At 39.1% G+C, this 23,736-nt stretch overlaps 1 protein-coding gene across 4 annotated transcripts in view; it reads right to left on the bottom strand.

Moving 5' to 3' along the window:
• Positions 1–23,736, bottom strand: part of SLC45A4 (solute carrier family 45 member 4) — an 85,004-nt gene that overhangs the window by 26,171 nt on the left and 35,097 nt on the right. For all 4 annotated transcript variants that reach the window (XM_084219246.1, XM_084219248.1, XM_084219247.1 and 1 more), the window contains one exon: positions 10,074–10,692. In XM_084219246.1, the coding sequence (XP_084075372.1) occupies positions 10,074–10,317 (244 nt within the window). In that variant the 5' untranslated portion in view covers positions 10,318–10,692. The remainder of the gene's footprint in view (positions 1–10,073; positions 10,693–23,736) is intronic.

Below are 23,736 nucleotides of genomic sequence, written 5' to 3'. Positions count from 1 at the left end.
AGCCAGTTTGGGCTTGAAAGCTCTGTTTCTGGCATACTTTTGTTGCTTGGAATGGAATGGAAAGGAAATAATTTCTGTTTTAATTTCATACAGATGACAAAGCTTCCTTCTGCTCTTATTTAAGGTCAGTGTTAAGTAAGCATTATTTGCTTTGTGTTAGAGGGTAGGTTTAGATTGGATATTAGGAAAAAATTCTACCCTGTGAGGCCCTGGTGCAGGTTGCCCAGAGAAGTTGTGGCTGACCCATCCCTGGAAATGTCCAAGGCCAGGCTGGACAGAGCTCTGAGCACCCTGATCTAGTGGAAAGTTCCCTGCCCATGGCAGGGGGATGGAACTGGATGGTCTTGAAGGTTCCTTGCAGCCCAAGCCATTCTGTGATTCTATGTTATGAAGGCATTAATATCAGGAATACCCAAACCCTTTTTTATAAAACAGCAAATGTAGTGCAGAACCACTACAGAGGTGATAAACTGACACCAAAGTCTAGCAACCAGAAATTTATTCCTTTAAAGTTTAGCAGAATAATGACTTAAAGGGAGGAAAAAAGAGCAAAGAACACTGCATCTGCTCTTCTTTTCTGCTGCAGCTTGGAAGAAAACAGCAGATCAGATATTTCAGTGACATCCAATCGCTGCACAAATTGTTTAAATTGCAGCTGAGTATGATAAACAATCATTTTGAAGTCACCTGATGCAGTCCATATAAGACAGCAGGTATGCCTGTAATGACTCTTCCTTGCCAGAAAATGTCTGGCTTGGTAGGACACTGACTCTGACTTTCCAAATCAGGCAAAGAAAACATAATGAATACCACAACTGTTTCCACTACAACTAATTAACCCCAGTAAACAATCATTTATCTGAATACCCAAGACACTTTGGTTTAAATTCATGAAGATTCTTCCCAGAGTGCCCAAGTTTAATAACTAATTTTAGAATATGTAATTTAATATTTTTTTTCCTGCCACCTACATGAACTCTTAAGGGTATGAACTTGATCTCTATTCTCCAAAGAAATACTTTACTTTCCAGAAGTGTCCAGATATAACATTTGTAAGAGGTATTAAAACACTTCCAGATCAAGAGCTCATTTAAAGCAGGATATTTTTGGAATTTGCAGATTATCCTAGGGGGTGTGGGGGCGGGTAAGCTCAATTCTGATAGACTGAATTATTGAAAGACTATTGTTTACAGAGCAGCACAACAGATAAAAGCAGGAAATTCATGTTTTTATACAGCCAATACTGAGAATACATAGAAAATGATCCAGCTCTGTTTATCACTTGAGCCAGAAAGAACAGACACTGGGATTCAGGGGAGAATAGAAATTCAAGGTGAAGATGATCTGAGCAGAAGTTATACAAAATTTATGGGCATAATAAAAGCAATTGCACTGCCTCATGATGGGACACTTGCCAGAGACAAAGCTTATACCAAGGAGAGAACCAGGCCACTGTAGGGAGTGAGCCTTTCTGTTCACCCTTCCCTGTACCAGCACCTCCATGGGGAAAAGCATTCTTGCTCTGGAAGTGTGTTAAGACATTTTTGAGCCAAGTGTGGAAGCTCTCTCCTCACATGGAGCACTCCCAAAAGCCTGGAAAGATGATACCAAACTTTACTGTGGAAAACTGTAGCCCAGAAGTCACCACTCCCTAAAAACAGAAGCTCAGATTCAAATTCTTCAATTTACGTGCTCTGTATCTACTACCCTGGAAAAAATTCACCTAGAGGTTCCATATGTTAACAGAGTTGGGTTCATCTGTTTTTGGAAAAATCTGCATTTGTGCTGCTCTGTACCCAGCTATTCAAGACTTCAGGGAGAGGAAGATGTTTATGGAGTTACATGAGCTATAGGAGATTTATCCAAACCAATGCAGACATAATCCATAACATGGATTTTCCCTATTTAGTTAAATGGACTTGTATTAAATATTATCAAACTGAATCAGTAGCACAAAACATTTCCAATAATTTCTTGCAAAACAGCCTGCAGGAAGTGTATCTGAAACCTCTTCAACCGTTGTTTGGTGAAAAGAGGATGAATAAATGGGGTCCCAGAGGGGCATCACAACAGAAAGACTCTTGCAACAAGCACACAGGAGACTGAGGGGAACAGAGCTCACAGGGCTGGCTGCAGCTCTGAAAATCCTATATTAAAACATTACATGAGTTGGCCTGCTAACAGTCTTAATTTCCAAAGTAGCTTTAATCCTATTTCCTTGAAAAGTAAGACTCCTGTTCACTGACAAGTTCCCAGCTATTCCTTTTTCATAACTTGTCTCTCAGTCCACATTGAACAGAAACCCACTGAAGTCAGCTGTGGGGTCACCAGTTCCAGTGCTGGGCATCCAAATCTCAGTTCTGCATCTGCAAGTCTTTGCCACCAGAACCCCATGCAAGAGCTGAAAGGTTTCTTTTTACAGTAAAGAACAGGCAATTGCCTGCTGGAAAATTGCCCTGGTGGCAATTACTTTGTAATAAAGGAGCATGGAAGCACTATCATGTTTCACCTGTTATTGCTATGGCAAAGTTACCTCAGTCAGAGCTGAGGGTCAAACTCAAATTCTGAGCAGAAAAATTCATGTATGTACAGTCAAGGCCTCTCCTGACATCTTGTTCCAGATGAGGGTGTTTAGACAGAAGTACAAAGAGATATTGGGCATGTAGTGGAAAGCAGATTAAGAGGAAGGGTTTAAGCGAAGAAAGATGTTGTGTAAATGCGTGTTTAACACCACTCAATTTTAGTGCATTTCCAGGAGGCCAAAGTCTGTCTCTACTTCTCTCCTCTTTTCCCCACTACTCACAGGGAATCTTAGTAAAAATCCAGGGATCCTGCAGTTCCTTTATTCCTATCTGTTTTCCTTTATTTCAATCTCTAGAACTGCCCTTGAAAGCAGCAGAAAGGCTTGCCTTGTGTCTCACAACAAGGTGGGTCTAGTATGTGTGAGAAGAAAGAATTTCAAGTCAATTTGGTGATGCAATAAGAGAAATATAAAAACCCTGTTTACAATAGACAGAAAAAAGAATTTAATGGTATTGGCTGATAGGAAAATTTTTAAAAAAGTTCTTTATTAATATGGTCCCATACCCAGTTCACCAACTAAACTTCCACTTAGTTAGTTAGTAACTGAATAGTTCTTATTTCTGTGTTTTACTAGATCTTTGGGCAGGAGAAAAGGAACTTGGGAAAGAAGGGGAACAGAGATCTCAAAGTATACCTATGGCATGACAAACAGTTTACCTCTCCTAACCGTTGGCTACTCCAGATAAAAAAGTAGGAAGCATGCTGGAAATATCTACAAGTAGGAAACAGCAGCTACATAAGGATAGAGATGTACATTTCCTTCTTAGAGAGTGATTATTTTTGGAGGCTTTAAGCTCTTCTGACAAATCACAGACTAAAACATCTATTGCTGCAGAAAAAAAAAAGTATTTGAAGAAAAGAGGTGACAATGAAATCAAAAATTGCTTTTAAACCTCCATCCTTTGCTGACAGCCTGCATTTTTACACAGTTGGCTTTACCCTGCACTGTGCTGCTTCTATCAGCCCACAGTTTTCAGATCTACTGATATTTCTTGTGTCATATACTGGTCACTTGCTCTATCCTCAGACCACACAAACTCTAAAAATGAAAACCTCTGAGGATTCAAAGAGTGTTCACACAACAGTTTTTACTGTGAACACTCTTTATGCTGGGGGAAAAAACCCCAAACCACATTAAAATTCCCACAGTACACAATTAAAAGCTCAAGGAATTCTGTTAAAGATTTGGAATGGGAAAAAGCAGCACCATAATAAATACGAACCTTATTTTAGAAGAAGCTTCTCCAGTGAGCTTTATTCAGCCAAAAAAAAAGGGAACAAAAAGTTTCCTACTGGTAAGTAGCAATAGGAAACATATTTAATGCTATGGAAGAAGCCTCTGAAGCCATTTGCACTTAACTTCCCTCTCCTAGAATGGCTTTTCATCCAAACTCACAGTCTGTAGGACCCTAGAGCCAGCAGGAATCCTCACATTACCCAGCTGAAAATCTGCCATGTGTTATCAGTGGTGCCTCTGAATGCCAGATTCAGTGTTACTTAAAGAAAAACAGAACATTGATATAAAAAATGCTGTAAAGAACAGCTCTTGCACAACTGCCAAGCTGCATGGCATTTGCCTTCATATGGAAATAAAGCACATGCTCCTAACTGGCCCCAGGATTAAAAATCTTAACGGTTCCATAGCATATTTTTTTTAAAAGGGCTTTGACTATATCTTCAACCCAACCTTCCACTAAGGCTATCTGTGCTCAAAATCTGTGCTGCTATTGCTTCGAGGTTAAAAGATATTTTATGTAAGAGTGATACATGATATGAAAGCCTTCTTGCTTGTTAGTTTAAAAAAAGTACAGTAAAAGTAGTCTTACACAATCCCTTAGCGAGCATAAAATTAGTCAATAAGTAAAAAAAGATGGGTGGGGAGGTTTTATAGAGCAATTAACATGTGCCTCAGGCACAGTATTTGCAGTCTTATACATTCCACCACAAGAGATGTGAATACAAACTTTACAGGATCTTACAGACTAACTAAAGCTAACAAGGCTGAAAAAAGGATTTAATTGTTTATTATTCCAGGTTTTCTGGATCCACTGTATATTCAGTTCCTGCCCTCAGGTTAGCTGTGTTACAGCCCTCTCTTGGGACAGGTCAGCTCTCCAGCCATTAATTCTTCCAAAGAGAAATTCAGATCCTGCAATTCACTCTCAGCATCAAATGGAGCCATGCCTGGGAGCACAGATGCAGCTGGACTGAAGAGGAATTTAACTTTGGAAGTAAAAGGCCAGGTTATAGCAACTCAATTTCTTCCTGGTAAGACAAGGTAAGGTAGGACACAGCTGAAATGGAAGATGAAGCTTTGCAGAAAGGCAGTTAAAAATACATAACCTTAATGTAACCTCTGGCAGAGATGAGGAATAAACTCAACTACTGGAGCTAAGCTGAAAGAGACTCAGTGCTGCTTTGTGTTGAAGAGCTTCCTCCATCTGCAAGAGGCTTTCCAGCCACTCGTCTCTTTTTCATTTAAATTACAGGCAGCCTCTAACAGCCCATGCAACCCTTTGCTCCCTTCTTTCCCAAGAAATCTTTCAGGTTTTTAGATTTCCTTTGATCTCAAGCTTAGCCTTAGGAAGGCTATCCGCTTCCACAGGAATTGAGTCAGCAATTGATACCTTAATTCCTTTGAAGAAACAGACCTAGAAGCCAATTCATCTGTAACATTTCATGCTTGGTTTCTAAATACATCTCCATAATCTCCCGTTACCTACAAGCATTCTTCTCAGGCAGGTATCAACACTACATTTCAATGGAGAGAGTCACTTCAGCAAACTAAAAGAATTCACTCTGGAATATTGAATCTCTTCTGCATAATGAGTTCTCAGCTACCACAGAGATTTCTCAAAATCAGCAGTTTGAGTTATTGCTTAACACACTTTTTCCATACTGGCAATTTCACATGAACTACATTTCAGGACCCTTAATGCATAGTCTGCTAAGCTTTAGGCTGGATGAATTTTGAATGCTAGACAATTTCTTTTTTAATGAGATATTATATCTGCTTTAGCTGTAAAATAACAGCCCAAAGCCCAGAACAGCTTTCCTATGTATATGAGACTAGAGCAACTACAGCATTTTGCTGATTTGAAAGAATCTAATGAGAGAAATAATTTCCAAACAAAAATAATCTATGATATTCTGCTCTGTGTAGCTCAGCCTTTCTTTTTAATGAAATCTAATAATTAGCAGTGACATATACAATTTCTAGAAATTCTATTTTTCAGTGTTGTGGCCTAAAAACAACACTGATGATCAGGGTTAAGCTGAAAATGACCAACTTCAATATTTAATGGTAGACTAGCCAATGTTTACTACAAGAACCCATTAACTCTCACAGTAAAACAAAGTGATGCCATCACAGAGAGGCACTCAGATATAAAATGCATAAAAAACCACAGCTATTCCTGCAGCATACCACACAAGCATCCCTAAATTTAAGTGACATTATAAAGGCAAGCAGCACATGTAAACTCATTTTCCTTATGTTCCTTATGAAACTATGTAAATGTACATAGATACTTTTAAAGAGCACCAGTGTAATATATTTAATTGACTCAGGAGAACGAGGAACAGCTCTGGTGCTGACAGTCAATTCTGGATCTATTAACTATTCATAAAAAGCTCAATAGCATTGAAAGAGCCTTTGAAGCAACAGTAAAGGCTTGACAAAGCTTTTATCATATTAAATATAAAATGTGAATTCCATGTTTACAGCTACCACTACTCAGACAGTGAGTTTTTCATGCTGAAAGCAGCAGCCACCCCAAGTCACAAAATACAGATTTTTTCTTTCTTCAACAGTCCTAATGAAACAGGTACATGGATCCCACCTTTCAGAAGAACTGAAATGAATTTACATCTTGTATTAAAACCAAAATTTTGTTTGAATAAAAGTAGAAATAATCTGAAATTACCAAGTTATGTATTTATTAATGGTTTAAAGTGTTATTAACAGAAGTACTGTATTGTTGTTTCACTGAACAAGTTTCTTCAAGAAGCAGTTTCTCCAAGTTTATGCCACACCAGTCTTTGGTTTCTCCTCCTTTTACTTTTATTCACACAAAGTCCCGTGCAAAATAAATTTATCATTTATCCAAATCTTCCATGAACTTATGAACTGGGATGATTTTAGAGATTTAATCCTTAGAAGCCAAGTTTAATGATGGAAGAATATACACTGTCATTTATAAACAATAGCAGGGATTTTAATTCTCTCTCCCAGATAAGCAGCATTAAGTACCAGATGTTTTGGAAGACAAAGGCCTCATCCTGCTCCTATGGAATTTGTAGTTTCTGTGCAGGGGAAGCAAACAGCAGTGTTAATAGTCAAGAATAACATCAATCACTCAGTTTCTCAAAATCCTTCGACTCATGAACAAGTAAAACTTAAGTTCTGAAGGTGCTGAAAGCTTATTTTCTAGTAAAATTTAACAGTGGCTGGGAGAAACTGCTTATTGAACAGGTCCCACAAAGGTTAATGGAGATTTTTAGAGGGTATAACTTCTGCAAGTGTCAATCAATATAATTTCATCTGGACTCTAACTAGAATTCTCATATTTTTTTACAGTTTGAATTCTAAACAAGTTCACTGCTTCATTTTGAATTCTTAAGTTGCAGATACTAAGAAACCAAAGAGCAAGCTGTAATTAAAAAAAACATGTAATATATATTTGGCTTGTACTTGTTGCTAGGCTACCAAAGCCCAGTTATGGCTACAAGGCTATAAATTTGTAGCTGCATTTCTGACACAGTAATGTAACATCAATTATAGCAATAAAGAAAATGATTAAAGTCAGAAATTAGAGTTTCTTTCAGTGGGGTGCCGTAAATTGGGTGCTTCAGCACTTTTCTACTTCACAGTATGCAATGAGTCAATGAGTCAAGTAGTTTCCACTGATGCTTTAAAGTTCTCTTGCTAAAATTTCAGAACTTCAGGAAACTTAAACATAATGAATTCAACGACCACTGAACTGGAAAGGGACCGTCCCAGTGACCATCTCCTTCAGCTGATAAAATCTTGTGGGTTACAGAACAAGTAGGACAGGTTGGTCATCTGCCAAATCATAACTACACCTCTGATCCAGGGTACTCAAACTGCAAAGAAAGTCAAATGCTTGCAAGCAGCACCATATTAATGTGGCTAAGGTTTTTATGGTGATATCTGATAAGAATCTCAGATTATTTCAGTGATCAAAGTTTTCCCAGGTACAGAAAAGCACAAGCACACACTGTAAAGTTTAATTGTTAATATTCAACACACTCTGTAAAGAGTCATCTTTTTTTGCATACCCAAAAGGCTTCTTGTTCTTCAGTGTTTTATAAGCAAAATTGGTTGAGTCACCCCACTTCCCCAGGTGCCAATTCTCAAATATAGTTTCTCGAGCCAATTTAATCTCACAGAAACTGATCTTTGCTTTTACCAAAACAAGAAGCAAAGGGAATATTACATTAGTTCAACAGCTATATTGCAACCCCCTCCAGTGAGGAATAAATATAGTTCATGCTGAGACAGACAGATGTTGAGGTTGATAAAGGTAAACAGAACCATGTAAGAGGTAATTAACAAAGAGGCCAGATAAGTCACCCGTGAATAACTTAACCCTTCAGTGAATCCAACATTGTTTTTAGCCCTGCTGAGGGCACAGGAGCCAAGCAGAAAGATTTCAATTAGCTCCCAAAGCACTGACATTTGTAACTGCTACCTCCGTTTCTTATCTCTGTGGCTTGGAACATTACTGCTGCATGCCCACAGACTTTGACATCTTTGTCAATTTGCAGCTTTTCTAGAAATGGGAGCCCTCTTCTTCCCTTTCCCCAAATCCCAATGTTATTTTGATCACTGGAGTTAGGGAAGGAAAGGAAGAGATATTTCTCAATTATCTGGAGGAAACAGCTAGAAAAGCTCACAAAAGAAATGTAAACTGGAAGACAGGTCAGTAATTAGGAGGATGGTATATTTACACTGTCTGACCTTACCCTATGGTAAGGTAAAGTCAGCTTAGCCAGCCATACATTTTAATCATCCAAATGCCAGCACAAACAAAGCAAACAAAAATGTACAGGTCACTTACAAAACCAGGGGTCTTCTCCATGCAAAGCAGGATGCAAGTTTTTGAGTTTATGGTAGACAATTACTGAATCAATGCTGCTAGTCTCTAAATCTCAACTTATCCAAAAGGCAAAACCTCAGAACAAGTTATAAACATTACAAACATTCCTAGATGAATCTTCATGTGTTTTATTTAGCAAGTCAGGTTGATCAGAAAAGCTCTGTTTTTGGAGCTTTTTAGAATCTGTTTTAACTATGCAAACAATAGATCCATGAAGACCATCTGAGGAGGTCTGAAAATCAAAAATTTCAGGAAAACATAGAGGCTTAACTCTTCAGCATCTCCCACGGCACTAACTGCATTGTTTATTCACTCCATTCACTCAAAATAAACCAACAAGCAATTTAATATGAAAACACATTTTTAACTGCAGCAAGACTGCATGAAAGGACTTGCATATCACACGCTCACAAGTTGAATCTAAAATGCCTTTTTCTCATGTCAAACAAACAAAAACCCCCCATGTATTTCATTCAGGATGCTAACCTGGAAATTTTAAAACAGTGTTGTAAATAGTATTCATTGAACATTATTATTTAGTTGGTTGAGCGTTTCTGTTTGGCCACAGCTGAGCAAGCTGTAAAGCACACCTGCACAGCTAAGCCAAAGCACACATATAATATACAAATATATGGACAATTATACAGTGCACACGCATGGTTGGTTTACTCCCCACTCAGTCTGGCATTTCCATTCCGTGTTGTGTCATATTTTCTGATATATGATTGATAAGTTTCTGTATTTGATAAAGGCAATATCAGATCCTCTTAATAATGGAAACAGTTTATTTAAAACCTAATGACAATACTCACCATGAAATTTAACATTGACAACCCATATTCTAAACCATATCCCTCCCCCCATTATCACCTAGGCTATTGGTATCATAGTTTATTCATGTATATATTCACATGCTGTAAACTGCAGATTAATCACACAAAACAAGACTCTCTAGTGGTTAGAAATAAATGCAGTAGTTCACTGGAAAAACCAATTTTTCTAACTGTTTAGATATTGTAAAGTACTGTAATCTGAAGCATTTCTCCATAAATTAAAAAAATGCTTCCCTGCAATCCTTTATAGCCTAACATTGTTTCTAGGACACTTACCTTGTAGTAGGAATTTTAGAATTACATCAGTTTACATTTTTTACAGAGGGAAGCAATATTAGACAGAAGATGAATGCATGATTACCACTTAAACATGATCACACAGTTGAATCTGTGCTACAGGCACTAAGGAAAAAAACCAAAATCCTTTTTACCTTGTGTACCTTTAGCTGGCAGACGTATCTTCCCTCTTTGCCTGGCTTCAATCAATGCAAAAATATACAGAAAGCTTTGATTCACAGAAATGAGAATTACTTACCAATTTGTAACAATACAGGTGTTACCAAAGCTGTCTCCATGGCATAACAAAATTCCCTGCCAAACATTACTGCACCATGCATCACCCACAGGCGTATCGGTATCCGGTCTATGGATCCTTCACTAATGGTCTCCTCCCTACTTTCATTCTCCTTGTTTTCTGGTTTCTGAAGCTGTGCCACAGGTAGATCTTGAACTTGCATAGATTCCGAGTCAGCATTCTGAGGAGCCATTTTCATTACCATAAAAAATATATATATTTGTTATATCTATATAAATAATACTACCATAACTCCACGAACAAGTTAGGGTGTCTTCTCTTTCAGCTTCTGTTCCTCAGGCAAGTAATGCTTATATTCCTCTTGTACAAACAGGTATCTTGCAACTTCTTGTAGAGATACGAGACATTAAGAATGAAAAGCTATTTGGTAAGAATTTCAACATATGGCTTGCTGGTTTACTGTGAGTTAGAGTTAAAAATCCATAATTGCCATTCAGTTAATACCAGTTTCATAATTATTATTGAAGAAGTGCTGAAGTTGTTATTCGTGCTACACAGAGGTGGAAAGGCGACACAAAGAGGTGCTCCACTGTTAATCCCCATCGAGTGGCTGATTAATCTGCAACAAAAAGCAAGCATTTAAAAATTTCAATAGGCTTTTTCAGGATATTGTGTCCCCCCCCTTAACCATATAACCTATTTCCTGCTTCATGCTTTCCATTGTCCTTGCCTAGAGTAGGGTCTTTTATTCCACGTTCCCTCCTACCTCTGCACTTTCCATTGAAAAGCAGTTGTGCCTTGTATTTAAATGATGCTTTACTGTACTCCAGTTCCTCTGGTTTGTGATCCTACACAAAGCCACAGAAGAATGTCAGGGTACTTGTCCAAGATCCTCAGAACACCGAACACAAGACTAAAATTCTGGGAAATTTAAAGCAGGTTGCATTTGAGAAATAGCATAGGATATTCCAGTTCTATGCCAGGAAGATGATTCATCAATTACCATGGTCACACACACATCTCCATTTAGATTTTTGGAAGTTGCAAGTTACTTTGCAGCAATGATCACGCCATTTTATACTGAACATATTTCTCAAGGAAGCATGAGCAAAATAAGCCATGATGAATATAACTAAGGATTGATATTTAAATATTTAAACTTCAATGAAGATATACACAGCATATGAATTCATCTTCTTTCTGCACACAGGACCAGACTATCTTACTCCCACATCCTGTGAGGCTGCTGAAATTTGTGGAAGCAGAATGGTACAGTATCTTCCACATTAAAATTATTAAAATATATTCTAAACAGGTAAGACAAGCTTCGTCTGTACCTTCCCCTCCGTTGTGCCATAGACAAAATCTAAGTAGATGTAAAAATACTGAATCATGCCAATCAAAATGTGTTTAAGCACTTAGGAGAAGAAAACAAAGCATCTTATAAAAAGTAAGATTACATAAAGTTTGTATTAGAAGGATGCATGTTTACATCTCTGCACACAGGGCAACTGAGCTGTGACCCCAGGACAAAACCCCTCAGGGATATGGTTCCATGAAATGCTGGCTCTGGCAGCAAAGCTGGCCTCAGTAGAAGTTCCTCACGCTGCAATTCCCTGTCTTCAGTTGTGGCAACAAAACCTCTTTGTGGGCCTGAGCACACACCAGATCATTAAGTGGTGAGCCTAAAACTGAGCCTTAGGAAAGGGATGCCAAGGTTGATGTTTAATCACAAGAGCAGCTCTGTTTCAATAGGACCTGAGACACTGTTCTACTAAAAGTGCATCATGAGAACACCATCTTGAGCACTCCCTCTTGCTGACACCCTCCTTAGAGTTGTTTATTGCACATATTTTATTCTTCCATTCAAAAGCATGTTTTTGGTACACATCTTTTCTTCTTCCAGACTCCCCAAGATTACTGGAACTCTCACATTTCATCACCTCAACAGCAAACTAATGTTAAAATTTTATTTTGAGCTGGACAAACCTTTAAATAACAAGAGAAAGTTAAAATAACTTACTGAACTAGAGTATAAAGCAAGTTTTAAGTTCAAGGTTTTATCTATAAGCATTAAATAGCTCAGAACAAAAAGGACTTGGAAAGTATTTCTCTACCCACTCAGAATTAACAGAAATTAAGATGTAAGTAGTTTATCATAAATGTAAAGTACTCTGTGTATTAAAAAAAAACACATCCACCTTACATAACATGAGTTCTGAGAGAGTAAAGCCTACAAAATACATGTTCTGGAGTAGGAGCAATTATTTTAATTACAGACTAGTCATAAAATGTTTAACTGCTGGCAGACTCAGGCATCACGACTTTCAGTCGAATTTGAAAGTATACATGTGAGCCCTTATTATCCAAAACAACAGAACATCTATGTTGCATTACAGACTAAGGGTCATGGATTACTCTCCTGCACAATCTAGTTTAAAGTCTCTACAATTTTCTCATGACTGATTTCCCCTCCTGTGAATTCCCTTTCCCTAACACCTCCTTCCATATGCAGTTGCAGGGTGAGGCATTGAGGAAGGCAGTTCATCACTCCAGAATATTCTGTGATGCACTGGGGCAGCCTGCACATGGCAAGGAGGATGACACCAAGCCAGGAACATTTGTTCTGAGAAAGGATAAAGAGGCAGGACAAAAGCAGATACCTGAGATTTAGCCCATTTGAGCAAGGCTCTTAAAGGATGAATGAAAAAGTTATTTCTGAAGTGGAAGATGATGGGGAGTGATCAGATAATTTAAGAGCCAGGAATAATGGGTGGTAGATGGAGGTAGACTTTGAAGCTGTAATTGACACAGATAAGAACAGCATATTTTAAACATGCCAGAAAAAGCAGTTACAGTGTTCAAGTGCAATAGAAGGAGGCACAATGGACAGGTTTTATCTAAAAGAACAGAGAATTACTGTTCCATTATGTCAATTTTGTGGTAAGCATAACGCTAGACTTCCTGCAGCACTTTCATCTGACTCCAAGTGCACGTCTAATACAAGAGCCAGAGAATAACAAGAGCCTCTCAGAAAGGTCCTCAGTTCTTTCCTAAGCCCTGCTCAGTTGTGTTTATGTTCATTTTAGACTGATATATATTCTGCTTCTTTTTTTCCAAGTTCATTTTGAATCTGGCAAGATTGAATACTGGCATTCTTTCTTCTGAAAGAGGGAGAGAAATTCATTTACCTGATGGAAGTAAATATAACAGAGGCTTTTGTGCAGCAAAGAACTCCAAAGTAAAGGGCACCTGAAGAGAAGCTGGATTAAAATACCAACGCAGAATTCTCTGATGTCTGCATCCAGCGCTAATTGTTTTTCATGGCTGGTTTTCAAGGGTATTTTCATAACTAACAACAAATAAAGCAGAAGAATGAAGAATTTCATCCATGGGAAAAGATTCCTGTTGGGCATTGTACAAAGGTTGGGTGGAAAGAGAACATTAGATACAGAAATATTTCTGATCTTGCTGAGTGTTTATGGGAGGAGGGGACTGATGACACTGGCTCTTTGTCAGCTTAACTGCATATATTTTACCCTGACCTTTGGCCATGTTTTAGCCATGACAAAAACATATAAAGCAATAGTTAATATTCCAACAAAACAGGTGAGTAATATAGTCCAAAAGCTAATCTGTAAGCAAAATTTTATAAAGCTTTGCAAATTGCTTGCAATCTTATCTTTGTTGTACTTTTACTACCTACTTTCCACTGAGGCATAACACAAAACTGAGTCAACACAAAACATGTTACAGGCTTGACAAGTCAGTAATCCTCAAATAGGTACTCTTCACAGACAGAGCCTGTGAACCATCAAAGAACCAAAGGAAAATCACTGCCTTTCCTCAGGGTTTGCCAAAGAAGAGGAAGTGTTATATAGGTCATATCTGTAGCCCACAAAATCACATGGTTTTCTTTTCCCTAGGGAGCACTATGATGCTTAGGATGCACAAAGAGCTCATGCTACATAATTATCTAACATGATGCCTCAGGCAAATTACTTCTATCACACATCTCAGTGTGTTTTTAAGTTCAGGACTTGGGGATTTGATAAGCAGTGTTCCTGCATTTGTGATGCCACCATCTGGAGGCCAGGAGACTGGTAGCACACCCAACAATACCAAAATAAAATGAGGCTAACAGTGATCCTGCCCAAATTGTTTAAGACTGTACTATTTTTGATGCATGTTTCCAGATCGCTCTTGCTAACGAGGAATTGGAATGCACTGTTTGACAAGTAACTAGAATTTCTGAACCAGTGCCAAAGCACATGACTGTAAGCTGTGGAGTACACAGCACGTTTCAGGTAATCACAAATGTATTTTTCTGAGCTGTAATACAGCTGGCAAATAGGAAATAGTTAAATGGGCCCAACTGCATACCACGAGAAGATTTCAAATCTTTCAGATGGTTTTCTTCCTATAAAGCCATTGGGCATTTCCTAAGGCATTTACTAGTGTAGGAAACAATCTCAGAAGAGATGGTATGCACTAATTGTAAAAATCCAAGACAACGACAAAAATAAGCACAGCCTATGAAAAACTGGAATGAGCAAACTGAAAATGATGGAAACACTTCTGTCCAAGCATTACTGAATATCTAAGGAAAAAAGGAGAGGATTGAACAGAGATAAACTACCCCTTATCTCATCCTCTTCTTTGAACTTTATTGCATTAACTTCCAGTCATTCATGTAGTTATCTCCTGTCTTCAAGTTCTGCCTTTTCCATTATCATGACTCTCTTTTACATGCAAGGATACAGACTGACCAAAGCTGTCTCAAATCATGAAGAGCTGCATTCAGTTGTGCTCACAGGAATTATTTTCTAATGATGTTGGAATTACTCTAACTCAAAGATTCTACGGTTTAAATTAATTTTACCTTCTTAATGAGGAGAGGAAGGATGAAGAGACACCTTGAGCCATCATTGCATACAATGACTTTTCATTGTTAATCACTACCTTCACAAGGGAAAATAGCTAAGATTCAATTAATCAGTTATTACAGAATTTAAATAGGTTTTAATAATTCTAGTCACAGTTGTCATCGTCACATTAGGACCTGTCAGTGATCCATTCTGCTCAACACATCAAAAAGCCCCAAACAACAAAAAACCCCAAGTAAGTGTACTTCTTCATGAAATTTTCAAATATTTACATGGAAAAAAAGTGTAAGACTGCAGAAGCAGCTAGTCTAATAGGAGAGGATTTTCATTCCTCCCCAGAGCCTTAAAAGTTACCCTCCTCCAATGAGTGCATCCCACAGACATCCATGCTAGCAACCACACTATTTCACCTGTGAATCATGTCAGATTGACAAGCCTGTAAGTGCCCAGTCATTCCATTTATTTGTCAAATACTTTTCTGCCAAGTTGGTTTACGTTCAGGTTTTCAAGTAATCTGGTCATATCTTGAAGAGTTATCTAGATTGATTTAAGTTTAGCTTTAATATTAGCATTAGAAAGAAAGGTATTCTGAGTTTATCTGTCTTTTCTTCAGGCTGAATAAATGTTTGGCTGAGCACTTCTACCACCATGTTGCATATAAACATCACTTATTATTCCTTCCACAATTCAATGCAAGTGGACAATGGGCATCTGACTGGCTTGTGGAAGGACACATCGTTTGGGCTTGTGCCTTTTCAAGAGTAAAATGGCTTTTGTCCAAGCATAACTGCTGGTGTTTTGAGTTCAAATGTTCAGTGCTCCACCACACCAACAGACAAAGAGAATGCTACTGTAAAAGAGCAGTTCTTAAAAGTAAGACTGACCTTCAATCCCTTCTACAAGCATGGCTGCACCACCTTACAAAGCCTCGTCCATTCTCAAAATACATTAAAAACTACTCTGTAAGATCAGGCACCTGATTTGGTAAAGAAATATCACATAAAATCCATTACCAGCTTATTCCACTGCTTACACTCTAGGTTTCTCATTCACTTTAAGCTGGTATGAACAAGTACTTCCTCTAAGAGCACCATTCTGATCTTCCTTTTCTTTGCCCCTTGTTCCTTACTCCCACTGCTTCCTGTGCAGCCACATGAGCAGCACAGCAGTGAACCAGACACTGTAACTGATCCAGGCTGAAAACGAAGCTGACAAAAACATGTCCAAGCAGCTAAAGAAATCCTTTCTAAAATCCTATTGGCTGCAGGGATCCATACCACAGTAACAGGGAGGCACAGGAGTGTCTGGAAATGTCCCTTTGGGCAGCAATACCCAAAGCCAGAGTGAAAGTGCAGCTCACAGAGGAGAGGAGCTGTTGGTGGGTCCCTAAGGCTACAAGATCAAAAAGCAAACTCATCTGCCCAGCTCCAGACACCTGCTGTGCAGAAGGCAGAAGGATCCTCAGGCATGCTGGGAGAGTTCTCTTGTATTCTCCTTGTACTTGCCAGATGCAAGGCAGAACACCACTTGCTTGGCCAACAGGCAGCTATTTTCTCCCTGGCAGTTTTGTGGCTCCGTTGCTAACAATTAGCTGCTGTTTATAGTAACAGAACTGGTGACAAGGGATGTTTTTTTGGCATACCTGGAAGTTTTGGCCCAGCTGGATAAATGTGCTCAACTACCCTACTCGAAGTTCAGAGGAAGGGCTGTATCCTTCTGTGATCTGATGAAGTTCTTCCATCATAAAGGTGTAGACAAACTCTATGTCTTTCTATATAGGTGAGTCATTTGGTTCAAAAGGGCAGCAATTATAGGAAGGCAGTTGTTTCAATCCTCTTTAAGACTTCTGACAGCTAAATGCAAACATTGAAAGCTTTGTAGCTACTACTTTCTAAAAACAGAATTGTATTAACCCTATCGGAGGGAGAAGACTACACTTGGTCAGGAATCATTTTTTTTAAAAATCAATCATACTACGTATTACTTAACAACATTTCCATATATGAGATATGTTACCTCCAAATCCTGAAAGTCAATCTCTCACTTTAAAACAGTCTTACGTTACACTGGACTGGCCTGTTGTGAATCACTAAAACCCTGCCAAAGGAAAAAGTTTAAGACTAACTGGGTGCAATAAAGAACCACATTTGACATGTCCTAACATCTAATTAATCATTTAGGTAATCAAAGGCATTGAAACACAACAGCATAAACCAGCTTCTTCTACAAGGACACTGTGCCCAAACAACCCGATGACTAATACCAACTGCAGGTCAGCAAGTTCATCTTGAAACCTGAGATTTGAAAAAAAGAAAAAGAAAAAGAAAAAAAAAAAAGAGAGAGAAAAGAGCCACTGGAAACAACACGGTGCTTTTGCATCGTGACCTACTTTTGAAGCTACCACACAATTTAGGCCACAGAAGCAAGATCTGGACAGGGGTAAGTCATTCTGCAGCACGTTGTGAATTAAAACAAATATGAAGCAATCCACCTCACACGGAGAAACAGCATTTTTCCCCACTTCTTCCAACACAAACTTTTGCCTGCCTTCAGGACTCCTCACATACTCTAATTCAGTTGATGTCTTTTACAACCTTGCTGTTTAAGCCAAAACACAATGTTTCTAATACAAATTCATCTAAGAGAAGCAGATGACGCTGGCAGCTTTTCTACTCTAAACGCTGAACATCTGACATCCTCTACTCCCCCAACAAATAAATATCCAAACCACAATCTAAAACATAAAAGGAATGGTGTGAACAGCTTGATTTTGGAAGGGTTAATGAAGACTTGTTGCACTCTTTCCTCGGTATGTATACAAAATTCCAGAAATTATTAAAGCCTGACAGGCTTACAAACTCCAGCCCTGCCTAAGTTAAATCTTCCATAGGGTTTCCTGCTTCCTTCTTTCTATAAAGTGTGGCCTTGATTAGAACCCCCTTGGCTTTCTTGGGACCCTCTTTCCACCCCCTCACAGCTTACTCAGAAAATAACCAAGAGTAAGATTTTGGCTCCTGCTGGAAGATGTGGTGATGCAGTCACAGATGGCAGTCTGGGCATGACAAACTCCCCTGGTGGGAATTTTCCTGCCTGGACACATGAGGAGGAATAGAAAGCTCAAGAGGTAAGGTGGAAAGGTGAAGGTGCTTGTGACATCAGGGAAAGAACAGCTTTGTAAGACAGCACTACTTCATCATTATTTGTATTTGGGGGCCAACATAATTTCTCCATTCATTACTGCGAAAAATACATAGGAAATCATGGGTCTTTATGCAATTTCTGAAACAATTCTGGGAAGCCATCTTTTTAAGAGGGATCCAGAATTTAATGTGAGACAGACTTTATTCAGTGGATTGGATATTATACTGCTCCCTAAAGGCATAGCCTGTTACTAATATTAGATCAGATTACATTGTTAAATCACGGCTGCTGCTGTTTTTAGTAGGAAATACTTCATTTTGTTAAACTGGAAAGGTGGTATTATCTGATTTAACTTGTATTTTGATTTACTGATATGTAAAAAAGTCATATATACTCACATTACCTTCATGTTTATTAATACAGATACATTAAACAAGTAAACAGCTAAGGGCATATGTGCATAAATAGCAGCAGAGAAGCCTTCAGAGCTAATGGAAAACGTAACAGCTGAGACCAGGGATGCTGGGAAGAAAACAAGCACTAAGAAGCAGTTTCACAGCATAGCAAACACGTAGGCATGCTTGATTTGTGATAGCTGCATCTCCAGTTAGCAGGTTCTACATCCAAAATTAGGTAAAGGGCAAGACAGCAAGCACTAACAGCTTTCAAAACCAAAAGCTAACAACCACGTCACCACAAAAGCACAAAACTCAAAACCTCATGGGGAGAGAGATCACTCAGGCCAGCGTGCAAACATGGTGTTATGGGCTGACACTGCTGCAAGCCACTAAGAAAACTCACTGATTTGGTCAGATAGGCACAAACTCCAGTCTGGCCTGAGCTAAAGCTATGGTCCAGCTTGGAATGTCCTATTAAAAGATCCTCAAGTTTTTAAACCATGTTGACCCCAAATGTTATCTCCCATCAGAATTAAACAGATTTGTTCCCTCTGTCTCTATGAAGTAGAACAACAGACAAAAACAAAATTAAGACTATCATCAGCAAGCATCTTAATCCATAACCAAGTGGGTTAACTGCACCAATCCCACCTTCCTGCAGAAGGAAGGGCAAGGTCTAACCCAGCTGGGCTGGTGGTGCAAGAATAATCCTACTGGGACATTGCTGCCAGTAGCATTTTTTTGCAAGTTTTTTCACCAAGGCTGTCCTCTCAAATGCAGTGGGGAAAATGGAATACACCAGAGCAACCTTTGCTGATTCTCCAGAATAAGAAATACTATCTATAACAGGTTGAGACTACAGTTTTGCATAAAAATAGTCAAGCCCGGACTGTAGTTAGACTGTATCTGTGAAGTTAGACATCCCTTGCAGATGCTACTGAGAAAAGCACATTATTTCCACATACTGGCATTTAAACTAATCATATTCGCTGCCTGAAAATTCACAGGCTGGTTTCTTTGGGCTGCAAATACTTAAGAAACCCAAATACTGACAGAATATGTATTAGACAATTACAGAAGCTATTCAATAGATCAAGACAAAAAAAAGAGCACAGCATAGATCTTCATAAGCTGACTTCCTCTAGCATATCATTAATGTGTGCAAAGTCTAATTCATTGGAATTATCTTCAATTACCAGTCCCTAAACGCATTACCATCATTCAATCTCAGAAAACTCTGTTAAAGGAAGCTTTTGAAAACATCCATAGAATTTTGTTCTATGTCCCTCCAACAAAGAGGGGAGAAGTCAGGTTTTGACCGGATTTTAGTAACTATGAGGAAATAATTACTCCCTCAGAGAAAAGCCAAAACATCTCAGAAGAGGGTTTCTCACATTTCAGATTCTCCAAAGGGTTTGTAAACAAGTATATATCACTGTTTATATCATCTTGCACTAAGTGCTCTCATTTTGCCTTGTTTGAGTGGACTCACAGATTAAAGAGGAACCTCATCACCATGATTGCTTGGTAAAGAAACCAGCATTTACAGCCTAACCTGCAGTTTGAGCCCACACCGACTCAACATGATTGCTGGAAATTGTCTCCTGTCAGCACAAGGGAGAGAGATTCCTTCCCTACCCCACGCAAGCTTTGCCGAGCTTCCCTCCATCCGAGCCAAGGAAAATACTCTAACATCCCCTGATGAAGTATTAAATAGAACTCAACACTTCAGTACTGAAAGAAAAGGAATAAAAGGTGTTTAGAGATAACATTTATTTCTTACTTCCTGGCACCAAAAGAATACCACCTCCTCCAAAATCTACTGCAAAGGGTGTGGTAAAAGAGCTGCTTTCCACCCCTCTGGCCCCACACCTGCGATGCATGAGGTGGTGCTAGTAGAGGAAACTGCAGGTTTAGGGCGCAGCACCTTCGGTAAACATCTCCAGCGCCTCCCTTTAGCAGCACAAATCATTACAAACAAACGTTGAGAAAGCACACTCCATAAAAAGTACTGCAGAAGCACTTGAACAGATCCCTGCTCCAGTTTTTGAGGCTGTCCCAAATACCAGTGTGACAGACGTGTTTATGTACACTGCCATGAAGTAGAGCTATTTGATTTAGTTTCTCAATTATTTAAATAAACATTTGAACGGACCTAGCAGTGATGCACAGCCTGTATATTTTAAGTAAGGTGTAAGATTACAAAACAAGACAAACAAAATGAAGAATTCCCTCTTAACCCAAATAACTATTAAACCTTAAAATCAGAGAATTTGGTCAATAATAGGGATAAATCAGCACTTAAAAGGGTTGCATCACCACACTGATTTCAGACCTCATTTACAGCATTTAGGATCAATACAGTAAGAACTTCCACAACGAGTACTTTTAACAAAGTAGGGAACCCACACCACATAAGTTACACCTTACAGGAGACAGAAATACAGGTAATAAACAGACTATATTTTGGCCAAGTTACAAACCATCCATTTTAATGCAAATAAAATGCTTTAGATAGCTGGTTTATAAGCAGCCCCATAGAAAGCTGAAGGCCACATTTAAGAGCAGCTTGATCAGGACATTTTGATTTTGGATGATGAACAAATGCTATTTTAGAATGTGTTTTGCCAAGCTCTAAGCCTGTTAGAACTGTCAGGATAAGATATTTACTGACATGTACACTAAATAATAAGAGGTTACAAGTGCTTGGCACTTGGACTTGACACATGAAGACCAGCTAGCAGGGCAATATTTAGAGGACACAAACCTCTTCCATTTGTGACTCTGGAGAACTATGAAATACTTGGCAAAGGCTTGCCAGAATTTGGCATTTTTACCTAATTTGGGAATGACTGTCAGCTGCTCTCCTCTTAGAGGATGCACAAGCTCCAGCCTCCATGCCACTCCAACAGCAGACATCTGGACCACTCTGGGGTGAGACCAGCAGCACTCCTGCACCAGAGAAGTGTTTGTACCCTGCTGTCACATCAGTGCAATTACTACAGAAGTCCTTGCAGGTGAAAATATTTGAAAGCAAACACAGCTCCCAGTCTAGGTTTAGCCCTGTCACAGTCAGACAATTCAGTCATGCTCTGTCAGCCTCAACAACTTTTCCTGTGTGCTTCCAGCAAAACACACAGCTGCCATGCTCCAAGGGAAACTCAGTATATAACCCAAGGGACAAAGCTGCTCTGTGAGATGGAGGCAGATCTCACCCATGGAACTCTAACCATCCCCATCCTCATTTCATCCAGATCATGGGTCTTGCACCCCTCTAAGTCCCCACAGAGACCAGTTTCCAAGGCAGAGTGGTTAAGAGGAATCAATGGTTTCAGCAGCTGCTCTATAACTATTTGTTACAAGGCAGCTGGGACTACCACAAGTAGGTTGTAAAGGCAGTAGAGATGCTAATGTACATTTAAATGCCTTGAACATTGGTTGCCCTTGTGAGCTATTATTCCTATCTCCTGCCAAACAAAACCAAAACCAACCCACCCAAAACAACAAGCAAATGCTGTTTGAAAGGCATCTAGCCTCCTAAAAGCATTTTGTTGGAGGTTACTATCAGATAACACAGATGGATTACCTAGAACATCCTTGGTGAATCAATCTTTCACATGCTAAAGCTGCTTTTCTTGAATATCTATAAGAACAAAAACATTGTTGCAATAGTGTCTACAGGACTAGGCAGGCTTCTTCTAGGAAGGGGAGAGTTTCTCTGCATTAAAAAGGTATTTAAAATCAACAAGTCATAGCCAATGTTAACTTAGCTGTAAGATTCAAAGTGATTGCATTGAGTCATTCTACAGATACAGGGCTGCTGACATAAAGAACAGGGCAGTGAGAGGTTCAGCCTATACAAGCACGATTGATTGTTTAGAAAACAAAGCTAATCTAATGGTTGTTTCTTTATGCAAGGCTAATTGCATACCAGCTGGAGTGCCTTTCCAGATCATTCTCAGAGGCAGAATGAATTTGTGGTCAGATAATATCACAGGTATTTCTCTAAGTAGGCAGAGCTGCTTTAATGTGTGCAGGCACTCTGAAAGCAGCATAGGTGAAGAGCAAAACAATGAAGGAAACACCAGAACTGAAGTGCACAAAGTAGTTTGATACTGAAGGGTAACAGCTGAGCTGGCAGGTTATCCTACTAGACATCTAATATCCCTCAGAAAGGGATGGGATCCTCTCTGCAAAGTGCACTTAGAGAACAAGCAATCTCTTTTGCTCATTCTATTACCCTGGATAGATCCTGAAATCTCAAGCCAAGGGGGATATCCAGAGAAAGAAGTAGAAACCTGAACAGCCGACAAGATGAATTTGGCTTTGTGCCTTTATTGTTTAAAGAGACACCAAAATACACGTGCAGTTAGTGTAAGCTATCTTCAGAGGAAGGAATATAAAAGGGACTCCACAGACTGAGTGTAAATAACAGCTATAGCTGCAATTCAGGACTGAGTATTTCCTAATAATTTTAAAAGGCACACCAACTACAGCTTGGAGAGTGGGTGCTGATTTGAAGGATAAACAGGAACAGCAACATCTTGCTCAGATAAATCTTTAGAATTAGTCTAGAGGCACCTAACATTAAAGGACCTCAGCTCAGGGACTGTAGGGTAATTCACAGAACAGAGGAAGAGCTCACTAAACTGTGAGCTGATCAGTGAATGCTGCCTTCAGTGCTCTGAGGCTACCTGCTTATGCATCTCACCAGACTGACAGGAACATTCTCTAAACTTGAGTAATAGCAACTAACAAGAGTGTGGGCTTCATGAAGAGAGTTAAGTTAAATAGCTCTCTTTCATAATCTGTCATCCACTCACCTTTATTATAGTGCTTAAAGTCTGTGGTTCCATCACTGACTTTTCATCTTGTTCCACTCACATTCAGTCTGGATTCATGTCTGCTGCTCTGCTCAGATGGCAGAAGAAATACCAGAACAAGAGTTTTAGGCTCTACTCTTTTCTGTGGTTTAATCATCTTTATGGTTTGGCAGCAGCTGTTGGGAACAGGCACACCACAAGACAGGGACTCAGCTCTGTAAACTCTCAGAGCTTTCTATTCTCTGATCCTAGAAGTATCATGGATGCAGAGTCTTCTCACTGCTCCCCTGGAAAGCTAAGCCTGACCTCACAGAATTCCAGATGTTACATTTCCAGCTGCCTGATCTGTCAACTCCTAATCAACTTGCAACTTATTATTGCAAGAGTCTACTTGCAGTAATATATTAAATTTCTC

This window comes from Fringilla coelebs (assembly GCF_963513975.1).
Source record: "Fringilla coelebs genome assembly, chromosome: 1".
Lineage (NCBI taxonomy): Eukaryota > Metazoa > Chordata > Aves > Passeriformes > Fringillidae > Fringilla > Fringilla coelebs.
This window is presented reverse-complemented; position numbering and strand designations above follow the sequence as displayed.